This window comes from Hippopotamus amphibius, chromosome 4 (genome assembly GCF_030028045.1).
Source record: "Hippopotamus amphibius kiboko isolate mHipAmp2 chromosome 4, mHipAmp2.hap2, whole genome shotgun sequence".
Classification (NCBI taxonomy): domain Eukaryota; kingdom Metazoa; phylum Chordata; class Mammalia; order Artiodactyla; family Hippopotamidae; genus Hippopotamus; species Hippopotamus amphibius.
In genome coordinates, this window is record NC_080189.1 from 72,060,762 (window position 1) to 72,077,994 (window position 17,233).

The 17,233-nt window shown below is 35.9% G+C and overlaps 1 protein-coding gene across 1 annotated transcript in view; it reads left to right on the forward strand.

The window, feature by feature from the left end:
- Positions 1-17,233, forward strand: part of HDAC9 (histone deacetylase 9) — a 719,791-nt gene that overhangs the window by 541,028 nt on the left and 161,530 nt on the right. The window contains exons 18-21 of the mRNA XM_057730709.1: positions 10,121-10,176; positions 10,420-10,507; positions 16,040-16,159; positions 16,471-16,568. Coding sequence (XP_057586692.1) covers positions 10,121-10,176; positions 10,420-10,507; positions 16,040-16,159; positions 16,471-16,568 — 362 coding nt within the window. The remainder of the gene's footprint in view (positions 1-10,120; positions 10,177-10,419; positions 10,508-16,039; positions 16,160-16,470; positions 16,569-17,233) is intronic.

Below are 17,233 nucleotides of genomic sequence, written 5' to 3' on the forward strand. Positions count from 1 at the left end.
TATTATAAATAATAATAATTTTTTGGCATGCATTTTCTTAGATTAACCTCTTTGAGTAACTGAATAAAATATAAAGCAAAGAGTTTTTTCATGGAGTAAAGTAGAAAAAATTCAAAATTGTATGGAATAATATGACATTGGCAGGTTTTACTACTGTACTCTGAGATACAAAATAAAAGAGATTAAGAATATCATACACACTCCAAATTTTGAGAAAACAGAATATTTCTTCGCAAAATGAAAATGGCTATCTATATTATTAGTATTAGATGAGAAAATAATAAGCTGAGCCCCTCAATCCTTTATTGTATACAGGTTTTCTCATAGATATACTTTGTGAGGCTAGTAAATTTTTGACGGCTTTGAAAATACAGGTTATTATTTAAAAGGGTCATTGAAAATATTTTTTTATTGCAGTATAGTTGATTTACAATGTTGTGTTAGTTTCAGGTGTACAACAAATTGAATCAGTTTATCCACTTTTTCTTTTAGATTCTTTTTTTTATAAATTTATTTATTTATTTATTATTTTATTGACTGTGTTGGGTCTTTTTTCGCTGTGTGCGGGCTTTCCTAGTTGTGATGAGTGGGGGCTACTCTTCCTTGCAGTGTGCAGGCTCCTCATTGCCATGGCTTCTCTTGTTGTGGAGCACGGGCTCTAGGTGCGTGGGCTTCAGTAGTTGCAGCACATGGGCTCAATAGTTGTGGCTCACGGGCTCTAAAGCGCAGGCTCAATAGTTGAGGCGCATGGGCTTAGCTGCTCCACGGCATGTGGGATCTTCCTGGAGCAGGGATCGAACCAGTGTCCCCTGCATCGGCAGGTGGAATCTCAACCACTGTGCCACCTAGGAAGCTCCTTTTTTTAGATTCTTTTCCCATGTAAGTCATTACAGAGTATTGAGTAGAGTTCCCTGTGCTATACAGTAGGTCTTTATTAATTATCTATTTTATATATAGTAATGTGTATATGTCAATCCCAATCTCCTAATTTATCTCTCCCCCTTTCCACCCTCATAACTGTAAGTTTGTTTTCTACATTTGTGACTCTATTTCTGTTTTATAAATAAGTTCATTAGAATCATTTTTGAAATTAGATTCCACATATGAGTGATATCATATGGTATTTGTCTTTCTCTGTCTGATTTCATTTAATATGATAAGCTCAAGGCCCATCAGTGTTGCTTTAAATGGCATTATTTTGTTCTTTTTTATGGCTAATATTCCATTATATATATGTACCACATCTTCCTTATCCATTCATCTGTCAATGGACCTGTAGGTTGCCTCCATGTCTTGGCAATTGTAAATAATGCTGCAGTGAACATTGGGGTGCATGTATCTTTTCAAATCATGGTTTTCTTCCGATATGTACTCAGGAGTAGAATTGCTGGATCATATGGTAGTCCTTTATTTAGTTTTTTAAGGAACTTCCATACTGTTCTCCATAATGGTTGTGCCAATTTACATTCCCAACAAGAGTGTAAGAGGATTCCCTTTTCTCCACACTCTCTGAAGTATTTATTGTTTGTAGAGTTTTTGATGATGGCCATTCTGACAAGTGTGGGTGATATCTCACTGTAGTTTTGATTAGTATTTCTGCAATAATTAGCAATGTTGAGCATATTTTCATGTGCTTTTTGACAATCTGTATGTCTTATTTGGAGAAATGTCTATTTAGATCTTCCACTCATTTTTTGATTAGGTTGTTTGTTTTTTTGATATTGAGCTGTTTGTATATTTTGGGGATTAATCCCTTGTCAGTCGCTTCATTTGCCAATATTTTCTCCCATTCTGACGGTTGTCTTTTTGTTTTGTTTATGGTTTCCTTTGCTGTGCAAAAGCTTTTGTTTCATTAGGTCCCATTTGTTTATTTTTATTTTTGTTATTCTAGGAGGTGGATCCAAAAAGATCTTGCTGCAGTTTATGTGAAAGAATGTTCTGCCTATGTTTTCCTCTAAGAGTTTTATAGTATCCAGTCTTGCATTTGGGTCTTTAATCCATTTTGAGTTTATTTTTGTGTATGGCGTTAGGGAATGTTCTTATATCATTCTTTTACATGTAACTGTCTAGTTATCCCAGCACCACTTATTGAAGAGACTGTCTTTTCTCCATTATATATTCTTGCCTCCCTAGTCATAGATTAGGTGACCATAGGTGCATGGGTTTAACTCTGGACTTTCTATCTTGTTCCATTGATTTATATTTCTGTTTTTGTGCTGGTACCATACTGCCTTGATTACTGTAGCTTTGTAGTGTAGGCTGAAGTCAGGTAGCCTGATTCTTCTAGCTCCATTTTTCTTTCTCAAGATTGCTTTGGCTATTTGGAATCTTTTGTATTTCCATACAAAGTGTACAATTCTTTTGTTCTAATTCTGTGAAAAATGCCTTTGGTAATTTAATAGGGATTGCACTGAATCTGTAGATTGCTTTGAGTAGTATAGTCATTTTCACAATATTGATTCTTCCAATACAAGAACATGGTATATCTCTCCATCTGTTTGTGTCATCTTTGCTTTCTTTCATCAGCATCTTATAGTTTTCTGAATACAGGTATTTTGCCTTCTTAGGTAGGTTTATTCCTAGGTATTTTATTCTTTTTGATGTGATGGTAAATGTGATTGTTTCCTTAATTTCTCTTTCTGATCTTTCGTTGTCAGTGTATAGGAAAACAAGAGATGTCCGTGTATTAATTTTGTATCCTGCAACTTTACTAAATTCATTAATGAGCTCTCATAATTTTCTAGTAACATCTTTAGAATTTTCTGTGTATAGTATCATGTCATCTGCAAACCGTGACATCTTTGCTGCTTCTTTTCCAATTTCAATTCCTTTTATTTTTTTTTCTTCTCTGATTGCCATGGCTAGAACTTTCAAAACTATGTTGAATAATTTTGAGAGTGGACATCCTTGTCTTATTTCTAATCTCAGAGAAGTGCTTTCAATTTTTCACTGTTGAGAATAATGTTAGCTGTGGCTTTGTCATATATGACCTTTATTATGTTGTGCTAGGTTCCCTCTCGGCCCACTTTCTGGAAAGTTTTTATCATAAATGGGTGTTGAATTTTGTCAAAAGCTTTTTACACATCTATTGAGATGATCATATGGTTTTTATTTTTCAGTTTGTTAATATGGTGTATCACATTGATTGATTTGCATATATTGAAGTATCCTTTGCATCCCTGGGATAAATCCCACTTGATCGTGGTGTATAATCCTTTTAATGTGTTGGATTCGGTTTGCTAGTAATTTGTTGTGGATATTTGAGTCTGTGTATTAGTGATATTGGCATGTAATTTTCTTTTTTTGTGATATCTTTGTCAGGTTTTGATGTCAGGGTGATGGTGGCCTCATAGAATGAGCTTGGGAGTGTTCCTTCCTCTGCAATTTTTGGGAAGAGTTTCAGAGGGATAGGTATTAACTCTTCTTTAAATGTTTGGTAGAATTCGCCTATGAAGCCATCTGGTCCTTGACTTTTGTTTGTTGGAAGTTTTTTGATCATAATTTCAATTTTAGTACCTGTGACTGTCTATTCATATTTTCTATTTCTTCCTGAATATACATGTTGTTGACCTAAGGAAAAACCTGGTTCAGGCAGTATAATGTACAACAAATATTTGTGCCAGACAATAAGGCAAAACAAATGCAAAAAATCCAATGAAATACGAAGCAAATTCCTTGTCAAGAGACTCAGAATCCAGTGTGAAAATCACATATTTCTATAAGAATAAAAAAGTCTTTTTAAAGTACTTTCCACAACAGTTCATTAAATCAAGGACTCCATTAATTGTAAGGAACAAAACATTTTGTTTCTAAGAAGATGCTACCAAGTCTAATAGGCAGCCTCCCATAGAAAGCTGGGATACAAAAGCTGGAACCTTGAGAGAAGGAAGAACTTGCTGCTAAGGTGAGAACAAAAGACCAGAGGGATAAAAACCAGGGCAGTATGTATTCACACTTTGTTTTATCATTCTTTTTTTTTAAATTTTTTTCTAAACTTTATTGGAAAAGAACCCAATACATGATTTCTCTCTCTCCACAATTCCCCCACATTTTCAAAGTACAAGTGTTTGTATTGTATATACTTTTTTGTGTTCCATATTTTTTCTGTGTACTTTCTTCTATTATTCTGCTTATATAATGTCACCTACCCCTTTGAATAGCAACTATAGTTATTCTGTTATACAAGTATACCAGTTTGCTTAACCATTCTTCTTGTGTACATTTGTGTGTTTTCAGTTTTTCTGCTTTTTAATGTTTTTGCATTGAATATCTTTATATAAATAACTTGGTTCGTTAGGCTGTTTACTTATGGATTATTCCCCAGAAAGTATTTATCTGGAAGGCATGAACAATTTTATAGTTCTTCTTACTTATTGCCATATTGTCCTTTAAAAAGCTTAAAACATTTGTATCACCATAAGCAATAAGAATATTTGGTTTTATTAGTTTAATACTTTTGATAGCTTAATGGTGTAAAAAATCTTTTTTTTATTTTGCTTTTTTAAGAATTTATTTATTTATTGGCTACGTTGGGTCTTTGTTGCTGCGTGTACATGCTTTCTCTACTTGCAGCAAGTGGGGGTATCATTCTTTATTGATCAGTAGTTCCTATGTAAGTCTACAGGCACTATGTAAGTCTAGAAGATAAAAAGGTGACACAAGTCATAAAGTGATGACCCCACTGTAGGGGTGTGGACACTAATCATATAAATCATAGTAATCCAAAATAATAAATCAAATAATCACACTAATGAGTGTTTTGTTACAAACTAAGATGAGTGCTTAGAAACAAGAGTTGGCAGATCTCTAAGAGCACTTTATAGAGGAAACTGTTGGTGACCTATGGAGGCTCAGGGATGGTTTCCCTGGAGAAGTGATGTTGGAGCTGAAGTGTGCAGATCAGGAGGCATTATCCAGTTAAAAGAGAGGGTAGGTAAGCGGAAGACATTCCACACAGAACTAGCAGCATGTGCAAGGGCTTAGGCTAGAGGAAACAAGGCATGCTGGGAGAATCTAAAGACCAGCGTAGCTGGAGTGGAGAGAGAAAAGTAGATGGTGCTACAAGATGAAAAGGTGGCCCGAGGTCAGATCATGTGTGCAATGTGGTTGGTCTTAAATTCTTGTTCTCAGGTGTTAGACTATCTGAGATGAAATTCCAGCACTGTCACTTGCTAGGTATGAACCTAAAGCAAGTTCTTTAATCTTTCTTTGCCTTTGTTTCTTCATTCGTGAAATGGGAATAATAATATCATCTGCCTTCAAATATTATTGGATTAAATGAATATCAAAATTTTGGAGTTTATTATTTATCATATTATTATTGCATTATATTATTTTTGTATTATATATTATAGAATTATAATATAATATTATTTGTCATCTTGGTTTTGTTTATTTTGTTTACATTAAGAGGAAAAATAAATGTTTTATACTCTGGTGGCAATAATGCAATGGATGAAAAAATTAATGATATTGGAGAGAAAAGGGGAAACTATAGGTAGGATGTCCTTGAATAGGTAAGAGGAGGTGCAAAGGGGAATTAATTGCCCGTAGATAGTATTGGGGACTAGTAACTGGATAGAGTTTATTATGGAAGGATGAGGAAATTTTATTCTAATTGCTTCTGTTTTCTAAGAAGCAAAGTCATCACAAAGGGTAAAGGGTGAGTAGGGGTTAATGGAGATTTGAAGAAAGAGAAGAAGGTAGAAATATCATATGAAAAGCTTGGAGAGTTAATTAAGGAATATAGTGTGATTCCTGGGCATCATGAAGAACCTACTGAGGTTTGTAACCATGAATTTAAAGGAAGACCAGTCGTGTGGCTTTTATATATGCTTAGGTGCAGGAGCAGAGCAGATACAAGTTGTGTTTAATCAGAGTTACAGTTTTACCAGGGGAGTATGTTGAAGGAAGAAAAGGACAAAGTGACTAAAAGTATGTCATGGACTGAATGTTTGTGTCCCCCAAAATTTATATGTTGAAGCCCTAACTCCCCATGTAACTACATTTGGAGAAAAAGTCTCTGAGGAAATGATAAAGGTTGCATAATTTCATGAGGGTGGGACCATAATGCAATTGAGTTGGTGCTCTTATAAGAAGTGGAAGAGACACCAGCGTTCTCTCTGTGCTTGTATATGCATGTGCTCAGAGAATGGCCTTGTGTGAGGACTCAAGGGAAAAAGGAGGCAGATCTGCAAGCCAGGGTCAAAGCTCTCAACAGAAACCGAACCCCGCCAAACCTTAATCTCAATGTCCATCCCCCAGAACTGTGAGAAATAAATTTATTTTGTTTAAGACACCCAGCCTATGGTATTTTATTTTGGGAACCTGAGCAGACCAACACACCAGGGGAACATGTTGGAGGGGAAAAGGGACAAGTTGTCTAAAAATATATGCAAGGAAGTAAATATAATGATGCACTCTGAAGTCTCAGCCAGATAAGGAGGGAAGTGAACATGGTGGTGGGGATTGAATGATGTACATCAAAAGTTAATTAAGATCAAAGTCCCAGTGCAGTTGAAGCCTCAACTGGAAAGTAGGAGAGTAGGATATTTGACATTGAGATTTTGGAGGAGATGTCATTATTTATTGGTAATGGCAAGGTCTAGGAGTATGGTTGTAAATAGAAGACAGATTTATAGAAGGCAAGGAGTCAGAGAACTAAGAAATCAGGATATTGAATGGATTGTGTGATTATTGAAATTGCTAAGAAATTAACAGAGGAATGATGGAGACAAAGGTAGAAATTCAAAAGGCAAAATATTCAAGGAATGGGTATAGATATAAGTACATAGACTTGAGTGATATTTAAAAGCAAGATCAACAGGAATTGGTCATGAATTAAAATGAGGTAGAGGAGGAATAGGGAGAGGGAGCCATTAAATGTAACTCATTGGTCCCTGATGAGCTACTAGATGCATCATGGCATCATTGGTAAGTTAGAGAAAGCTGGGAGAAGATTAGGAGTTTCATCTTTGATATTCTGAATTTGAAGTGACCTTGGGATATCCCAGTGAAGATATCAAGTAAATGGGCTGGTATTTTGGTCTGGTGCTCAGAGCAGGGTTCATCTTGGAAATAAAAATCTGTGAAGTATCTGATGATGGGCAGTAATTGAATTCCGTGAGAGCTGTGGCATTGCCTACGAAGTAAGTATAGAAAGAGAAGAAGCCTAAGACTGGGCCTTGAGTAACTTCAATATTAAATGAGCAGATTGAGGAGTGTGAGCCTTAAGGGAGACTGATTAGAAAGTGGAAAGAGAGATAAGGAAACCTGGAGACTATGAAGTTACAGAAGCCAAGGGAAGAGAGTGTTTTAAAGAGGAAGATGTAGACAATAGTGTTGAAAGCTAATGAGAGACCAAGTAGGCTGAGAGCATAAAAATCTCATTGGATTTAATGACATGGAGGCTATTGGTGACCTTAGTTAAAGCTTGGTTAATGGACTAATGGAGGTGGAAGATAAATTAGAGATAGGTGACTGAGGCAGAGATGAGGAAAAGGCAAAAAAGCAGGATAGACTACCTTTTTAAGATTTTTAGCTGTTAAATGGAGAAGAAAAGTGTGGCAGTTAGAAGGATCAATGGAAGTAAGGATGGAGATGTATATTATGTGTGTGTGTATTTGTGTTGTCTTAGTTAACATATATATAATTTTATTTTCAAGATGGCAGGAACTGAGATTATTTAAATCTCGATGAAAGGTATATAATTGGGAATTTTAACATGAATTTAATATGTTAGTGAGGAAAACATAAATGATAGTGGACAAGTAGGAGGGGATGGTATCCTAACTGCAGGTGGAGAGAGAGATTCTAGGAGGACTAACAACTCCTCTAGTGTAACAGAAGAGAAAGAGGGCTGGACTACCCGAGGACTCAGTCATCTTATTGTTTCTGTCTTCTCTCTTCCTGCGTGATCTAATCCTTTTTTACAAGAAAGTGTTGTGGGGGGTTGGTGCAATGGGCCTCATGCTCTCAAAGCAGCCATGAGAAAGAAGAAAGTAAGCAGGCTGGTATTTTGGTCTAGTGCTCAGAGCACCAGAAATTGTAAATTAAGTGTAACCATAATACCATCACTCATATATATCATACTGTATGTGTTATTTTTAACACTAATACCTCTAAATTGCTAAGTCTTTTCTGTTCCACTAAATATTTATAACAAAATTTTACTGGCTGCCTAACGTTCTGTGGTATAGATGTGCCATATTTCATTTAACCATTCTCCTAACATTAATCAACCATCTCCCATTTTAAAACATTATCTTTTACATAAATACTCATCTACACAGTAACACCTTTAGGGCAAAACCCTTTAAGTAGATTACTAATACAAAGGGTAAATGTTTTATAAAGGCTCTAAATGTATAGAGGTAGATTATTTTCCAGAAAGACTATAATAAGTTATCTTCCTGCAAACAGCATTTTTTAGTATATAGGCACCACTCCATTGTCAGCGTGGAGAATTTTAAAGGTTTTAATTTCCTAAGTGGAAAAATGGCTTCCCGTTGGGATTTTCGTCTGCTTTTATTTGATTACTAATTATGGTGAATATTTTCTCTTATAGTTATTGATTACTGGATTTTTTTTTGTATTGTCTAGTCACACCCTTTAACACATAAAACATAGTATTTTTAATTGAATTATAAAGGATTATTAGTATTGCTAATCTAATTGTAAAATTTTCTTACATGCTAATTACATTGCCTTGTTTTATATTTGTTGTTATTTTCACCCTAACTACTGTTTTCCCAATAAAATATATTGCACATATCTATGCTTTACAGAATTCTCCATTCTGAGAAGTTGTGTAACACTCTACAGTTTCACTCCACAATCTTAAAATTTCACTCTCTGTTTTCTTGTGTTGTTCATTAATAGTTCCTTTTATATTAATCTTTTATAGCCACAGAGATGGTAAGTTGCTTAAGAACAAGAATAGGGAATATGTCTATCATTATTACTAGATTTGTAATTGGTAATGTTATTGACTTCTAATTTGCTTCGGGGATTATCATTATGTATATGCCTATCAAAATACATAGCAAATTAACTCATTGTGTGTTAACTACCATTATGTTCTAGAAAAATTTATGTATATTTAAAGCCCTTGGAAATAGATTATTTTTCTTGAGAATATCTTTATGCTTGTAGTAAGATTTGGAAAAATATCCCTGGGGTATATTAAAATTATTTCAAAAGTTTTAGGATTGTGTATTAAAGAAACATTCTGTTGTGAGCATGTTACTTGTATCATAGTTGAAAGAGGGTGTGAACCATCTGATAAATGATTTCTTTTTTCATGTCAAATAACCCAACTTTTCTGAGCATGCTGGCTTTGCGAGGATTTATGGTTTCCCTGCCTTTATGCTGGAGTTACTTCAGCTTTCCGTGATGCATTCCAACTAATCTGGAGGTTAAGGCATTCCTTGATCATGGATAGATCTGATTGCTACTCAGCCCTGGAATTCTTTATAAAATTCCAGAACGTGGGCTAGAAATTGACTTAGGGAATCCAATAAAGTTGCAAGTCTTGGCAGTCATCCAAGCTAAATTTATAGACTGGAAGAAATATGGGCTTTCCATTGTTCTCTTTTTCACCTTTCTGGGGTTTCTTTTGTGTGTATGTGAGTGCTTGAGTGTAAATTTATCATTTTGCTGACGTTGGAGTGGAAATAAATAATCATTGAGGGAATCCAGCTAAAAATTTTCACTTTGGATATTCCTTGGTCTTTCAGAACTTTGACCCAAACCTACACCAAGAGTGAATTTGTTCTCCCTCTCTAGGATGTTGGTGTCATAAAATAACAAGTTGTTCTTGAAAATGAATCATGCTAGTGTAACAGCTGATGTAAACATTTGCCAGCTAGGTACAACTCCCAAATCCCTGTTCTTCCCCTGGCTCTGTAGGAGTCTTCTTTTTGAGACACAATCTGAGAAAAATGTGATCATATGTATTGTTTCTGTTCATTCTATGAAATGGTAATGGGGGCAAGAGACCAAGCTCTGAAGCCTCTTACAGATTTCATTCTTTTTGTGTATGCCTGATGCTCTGTAGGTACATGGAGATGTAAGCAGTCCTCTCCTATCTGATCACTGAAAATCTATCTTGTTCCTACAGAATGGATTTGCTGTTGTGAGGCCCCCAGGCCATCATGCTGAAGAATCCACAGCCATGTAAGTACCAGGGACTGTTGCCCATCTCCAAGCGCCACAGTTCCTGGCGGTCACCTGCCCCGTGCATGTCTCTGAAGCCTCTAATTGTTAGCAGATGGACTGAGAAATCTTGCAAGGTACTCCCAGAAGCAGATTTATGGCTTCAGAGATCATATAGCATTTTAAAAAATGCTCTGAACATTATTTATAATGTTTTCCTGGCTGATTTGCTTTCTTATTTCTCTGTTCTTCTCTATTCCGCAGGGGGTTCTGCTTTTTTAATTCAGTTGCAATTACCGCCAAATACTTGAGAGACCAACTAAATATAAGCAAGATATTGATTGTAGATCTGGTATGTATTCCTGGCCAGAGCTGCATTTTCAGTGACTCTAGATAAAAGGGAGTGAATTTGTATTTCTCTGTTAGGTTGCCTTGCTTTTAGCACTTGCAAACAACTGAAGGGTGTGTTTCCTTTGAGTGTGGAAACTCATTAAATTCAGGATTGCAGTTCTGAAACCATAAACATTCACGTTTCACTTTCATGGTGTTAACTGCAATTTAATGAGAAGAAGGCGCAGATCGGGGCAACTTTTATGATCCTTAAATGAATTGATACTTCCACAGTTAAAATAACCCAACAGAACCTGAATTTACTTTTCCCTACAGAATATAGACTTTAAATAGTCAGATGTGCTGGAAAGAATGCTGTTGCTTTGGTAACCAATTGGCCACTTCCCCTGGTTAGCAATCATGTTGCTTGTTGTGCAACAGTGGTATTATTAAAACAAGTCAGCATGTCATTTTTTCTGAAAAGATCTCAGATCATGTATGCCAGTTTGGGATGACTCCCGGCAGGAACCCTGAGTGATTAAAAGTCAGAGACATTAGATTAGTCTTGCATTTTAACATGATGCGTTCTTACACAAGAGTTATAATTTGTTTAACAAATGGTTTGTTTAAATGCAGATGACACTTGGCATGTTGTCTATAGTATATTCATGAATAATGAGTTGGAGATCTGCCCCATACAAAAGCACCAACCCAGGAAAGGGCAAAAGAGAGCCGACTCGTGATTTATGAGCCCCGTTTTCGGTTTGCCTCCAGTTCACGAGGAGGTGTAATAGGTTGTCTGACAAAGCATAGACAGGAAATGAACCCTGGCATCCAAAGCGAACCTGCTACATCTGCACTTAATTAATTTTTGCAGGTGATAAAAGATTTAAAGGCAAAATATGTTAAAAGTTTTTTTGAAGTGCAAGGCTTAATAGTCTAAATCTTGTTCATATCTGCACTCATAATTAAATCTTATTGGGAAGTCGTGGCCTCACCGTCCAGCACTCCAATTCAGTTAGGCAGGCACACCAGAGGGTTGAGAGAGCACAAACAAAGCCATGTGAAGAAATACTTAGTCAAGTTAAAATGAAGATAAAAGGAATGAAAGACTGATAACCATTTCTCATGTTTGGGAGGAATGGATATTTTCCACATACTGTAGTATAGCCTTCCTGCAAGTTCTTTGCTGCTGAGAGTATTGAAACCCAACTTTCCATGTATTTTCCAAACATGCTTAAGTTTCAGTATAGGTCATAGTTCAACATTAAAGAAATGTGTTGAAGGCCTAGATATACTACAGCAGCAAGGTCTTAAAATTTTACAAAAAATGAGGACATCAGTACCTATTTTCCCATGTATATACAAAATGACATTTTAAATCATTAATAATCATTGGCTTGCATGATTTATAAGATGGTAAATTTTTTAAATAATTTAATATACTTCTAGAACTCTTAAGTTCTGTTAGAAAGATAAGCCAAAAACTTGAAGAAAGGGTAGCAGATGAAGACCAAGGATTGTGGGAAAATTTTTTTCCGCTTTCTAAATTTGTCAAAATTATGCAGGAAGGAGATTGTTAAACTGTCACTCTATCCTTAAGAATTTTTTAGTATTACTTTCTGAGGAATCTCCTCTACTACGAAGATAATAACTGTTAAGAGCCTCTTTGAAAGCACATTTGTGACATCCAAACTCCAAAGCAATGAATTGTACAAGAAACTTGAAGGCTAAAATGCCTGGCTTGTGATAGCTGAATATTTTGTACCTCAGAGGATTTGTGTGTGAAGTTTTGTTTTTGGACATTAATATAAGAATAAAAGATTGCTGGATATCATTTGATATGATTTATAAATTAACTTGCTTGGTAGCTACAAGGAGTGTCCTGTAAGCTTACTGGCCTTTGATTATAAATTTGCTCTATTATCCCACATAAAGGATACTGATTTCCCAGCAGGCTGTAGCAGAAGAGAAGTTTTTGTTTCATATTCTCTAAACATATGAAGTTCTGTCCAAAGGGTTGCCTCTGAGATCACCACCAGCCCGCATATTCTTACTTTCAAGTCTTCCAAATTCTGCAGCTGCAGGGATACTTTGAGGAAATTCCCTTGTTTCTTCCAGCTGCCGAGAAGGAAGTTTTAAAGTGCCACGTGGCGCTGAGACATCCGTTCTCCCTGGCTGACAAGTCTGTTCTACAAGTTAGCAGAGGACAAGTGAAGGTTCTTCGGTGGCAAAGGAACTTCATTCCTGCATATCCAGTCACTAACTTTAGCTAATCAGTATGAACCAGCTCCACCAATTCCTGGACCAACAGAAGGCAGAGCTGCTCCATTATTCCAGCAGCTAGATTCAGCGTTTTTAGGTGTCTAGTAAAAGAGAGCCAGAGCTCTACTTCACCCCCTGTTTGAGGCCACAGCCAAATTCAGAGGCATTGAGCATTTTAGGCAGGAATGATTCTAGTTGATCTGTGGAGCTTATTCATTCCAGTTGTCCTTCTGGGGAGGATTCCAGAGATATTCAGATTGGTGAGGAGAGGGAGCCGGTGCACGCACTTTTCAGCTTACAAGAGACTGCCCTTGTGTTCAGGGCGTGAAACTGTCTTAGAAGTAGGATTTGCCTGCACGATTCAGGTAGCTTTTATATAATGTGACTTTCAGTTGAAAATAACATGTTTTAGGCTATTTTTATTTTTTAAAAAAAAGACACTTTAAATGTCCTTAGATTTTAGGCAATTCTATTTTTGGTTAGGCACCAAAGTTGACCAAAGGATTGTCACAAGTACCAATACTAATTAATTATAAGTGATAACATTAGTTGATAGAATATATAATTTATTCACAGCTATTTTAACATTGTAGTGAAAACATATTGCCTCTAAATTCTTGTATAGAATAGATTTTCACAGTATATCTTTAAACAGTAAAATAGTGAAATGATTTTTCATTATTTCCCAGCAAATCTTAGATACAAGATCTATTTTGAGGCTGTTCATTTGGTTCATTTCCTTACTATAGTAACTCCTCATAATCACCAATAATTGGCTTATATCGATCTAATATATATATGTTGCTATGGAGAAAAAATCCTCAGATCATATCTGACCAGTATGTACTTTGCATTTACATTTTCAGAGAAAGTTGGAAAAAATACTTATTATAAGTCGTTGCCCAAAACAAAAGGCACACTTGGACTTACCTTTATCTCTAAAGGTTTTGTGAATATAAATCTGGAATCAAAAATTATCCAAGTGTTTTTAGAATGGATTTGTGAATTTTAATGAATAATGTCTGTTGAAACCTTATTGTGCCATGGGCAAGACTATATTTCTTATTCTGAAATTTATGCAACAACAAGCATCCAATACATTTTTCAAGAGCAAATTATTTCATATCTAAGACAAATTATGTTTTATTTGACTGTCTTAAATAAACCTTTACAATATCAAGGCAATATTTTTCAGGTTTTCAAACTGTGGATGTATCTAGGCCCAGAGCAAACTTTTTCTTACAACGCTGACTAAAAAGTCTACCCTATAGTAGAAATGCAAGCATTCTATCACTGTTATTTTGAAAGTATTTTGTTTGTCCATCCTCTAGGTATCCAGTAGCAAATTCAGGACACTGTGGGTTAAATTATTTTTGTTCTCATAAAGGAAAAGTTTTGCTATTTCCTCCTTCCTTTCCTTTGAACATTCAGAAATCCAGGAATTAATACATATTTTTCAGTAAGCTATTTTTTTTTTTTTTCCTGATGTGTGTATGCCTTTAGCCAGGACAAGTTTCTGGAAAGTATTTGATGATTCCTTAATTGATGTTGGATATGTGTGCTATATAAATGAGGGGGAGAATTAGTGTACATCTACCCTGTAGATAGCAAGCTCACTGCAGATTTACAGAACCCACCAAAAGGAGGTTTTGGCAGTGTCTAGTGAGGGAGTTCTGGGCTGGAGGTTGAAGTGGAGACAAGTTACATAAACCTCAATAAGGAGCAATAAACCTTCATAGGTTTGTAAGAGGATCAACGAGATAATGAATGTAAGTTAACAGCGTGATGGTGATGAGTTTGGCCTTTGGAGTAAGAAGTGCATTCAAGACCCTGTCTTAAAAACGTACTGAAACTCTCCACGTCTCAGTCTACTTACCTTTTAAATCAGGGATAATATCATATACCTCATATAAATATTAAGTAATCTTGCAAGATTTTTAACGTGGTGTCTGACCCCAAAATTATAGGAATCGTTGAAAAATACCGTGATTCTTACTGATATAAAATAAAGTACAATGTAAGGAAGTAGTTACAAGTGACCAAAACTTGTTTGTAACAGAACCTGAAACTATGTGTTACACATGTAGCAGTAATGTTATATTAAATACAAATGTGTAGGTTATTCATTTTTAAGAGTCATTGATTTTATCTTATTCTGAAGCTATTAGGAAGCATATTAATTGAGACTCTTAACACTTGAGGTTTTTTAGTAAACATTTTAAAAAATGCTGTTAGTTTTATTTTTCCTATATCTTTTGTCAGTTCCAGCATGTTTTATATCATAAAACAATGTTTTGAATCATTATTGAATATGAATGTCCTAAGGATTTTTTTCATTCATTTTGATGAAACAGGCCTTTTTTTTTTTTTTTCCTGTGGGAAGGGGGAGTGGTGTGGGGAAAGAAAAAAGAGGAGGAAGGAGACTGGGAAGAGAGCCATAATATAATATTAAAATTAGGCAGATTGGACAAGATTGCATAAAGGCCCATGCCATCTTTCTGCTTTTGCCCAAATGATTTAATAGCTAATGAGCTCATGCTCCTGTGTCTTCGACTCTTGCCGTCACGATTTTACCAAAATAAAGTATGAAGTCCTGTTTGCATCTGGCATCTCTTTTGAAGTCATTCTAACTGCTGAGGGACTGCTAACTGAACTGAATGCTTTAAGAAAGCCAATTTACTCAGCTGGTTGCAAAGCCTTTGACCTTAATGGTGGGACTTGGCAAATCAATGCATACACGTATGTTTAGTGTTCTGTCAAGAATTGCGAAAATGCTCTGTAAGCCATAGATCCTTCTGCAAAATACTAGTTTGTAGTTTAAACATTAGTCTTTCTTCAGAGGCCAATGAGGCTAGTTAATTAAGCCTGAGGGGTTATGAACTGTTGGCAGTTAATAAGTCATAAAATTCCTCCATAAAACAGGATGCGAGATTCCATCACTGAAGCAAAGAGTACAAAGGGCCGGTATATAAATATCTAATTGTACCAAAGGACTGGGCTTTCTCAATGACTGCTCATCTGGAGTCTCCAGGGCATGTTCGCTGTGGTTTCCTGATTTTTAGAAGCCAGTTTAAAAAATGAGTGCATTAAAGGGTAATTTGCCTGAAAGTTCAGGAAGTAAAGGGGGTGGTGTGGAAGCAAGCTGAACAGGAGAAAGAAAGAGAGATATAGAAGACAGAAAATGAGAAGGAGGGTGGGGAAGAAAGACAGGGAACTAGAAATTAAGAAAGTTGTCTCCACACAGAGTTAGACGTGACTGTATTTGTCATCTGTTTTCTTTTCCCTGTAGGATGTTCACCATGGAAATGGTACACAGCAGGCCTTTTATGCTGACCCCAGCATCCTGTATATTTCACTCCATCGCTATGATGAAGGGAACTTTTTCCCTGGCAGTGGAGCCCCAAATGAGGTTCGGTTTATTTCTTTAGAGCCCCACTTTTATTTGTATCTTTCAGGTAATTGCATTGCATGATTACCCCTAATTTTCTTGTCCTTTGCTGGTGTTTTAAATTACACGAGATTACTGAATTGTCCCACGGGACCAAGAACCAGTGCAGAACAAGTGCATAACCCAGAGCACTGGTTGTCAAGCAAAGTTGGGCTGATTTGACATGTTGTTTGATGTTTATTTCAAGAGCTCACATGTGTTTGTTTTCCTCTCTTCTTGCTGCTTCCCTGTGCTCTCCTCTACCCACTGTGGTGTGGTTTTTCTCTTCCTAGGTTGGAACAGGCCTTGGAGAAGGATATAATATAAATATTGCCTGGACAGGTGGCCTTGATCCCCCCATGGGAGATATTGAGTACCTTGAAGCATTCAGGTTGGTACTTCTTTCTCTGAAAGTGGAAAATTAGAAAACAAATGAAACAACACCAAATGTAAAAGAGAAATGTAAATTTCTAACTAAGGTAAAGTAGCTAAAGGAGCCATTCTATTAAAGGGCCAAAAATTGTTTGATTTGGGGGACCTGAATATTGCAACAAAGTCACTTAAGGAATATGTGTACCAATAAAAAGGTACATCAAGACCTAGTTGTAGTTATACAGCTTTGTTCATCAGTGGCTAGGCATGTTCCCCTCTTTCTGCAAAAAAAAAAAAAAAAAAAAGGGAAAAAAGATTTTATTATTAAGTAGTTCTGGAAAATTCTGCATATTATAACATGATGTGATTCAGATGATGTGATTCAGAATGGACATTAACCACTCTGGAAATTCCTTCACTACCTATTTAACTTCTTTGGACAAGCATTTCACAAACTTCATTGGACTATATAATTTTTTGCACATATTTTTGCACATAGCCCCTCTTGGCATTCTTAGTTGCAAGGAACATTGGCCTAGACAGTCTCATTTCATGGTTTTCTCTCTCATAATATGTGTATTTTCCCTCTCACATTAAAACACCAACTGATTAATTGGTTGTTTCCAGTTTCTTTAGAAAATGTGGGCAGTAATTAAAGTGTAATTACTATATACATATTGCATT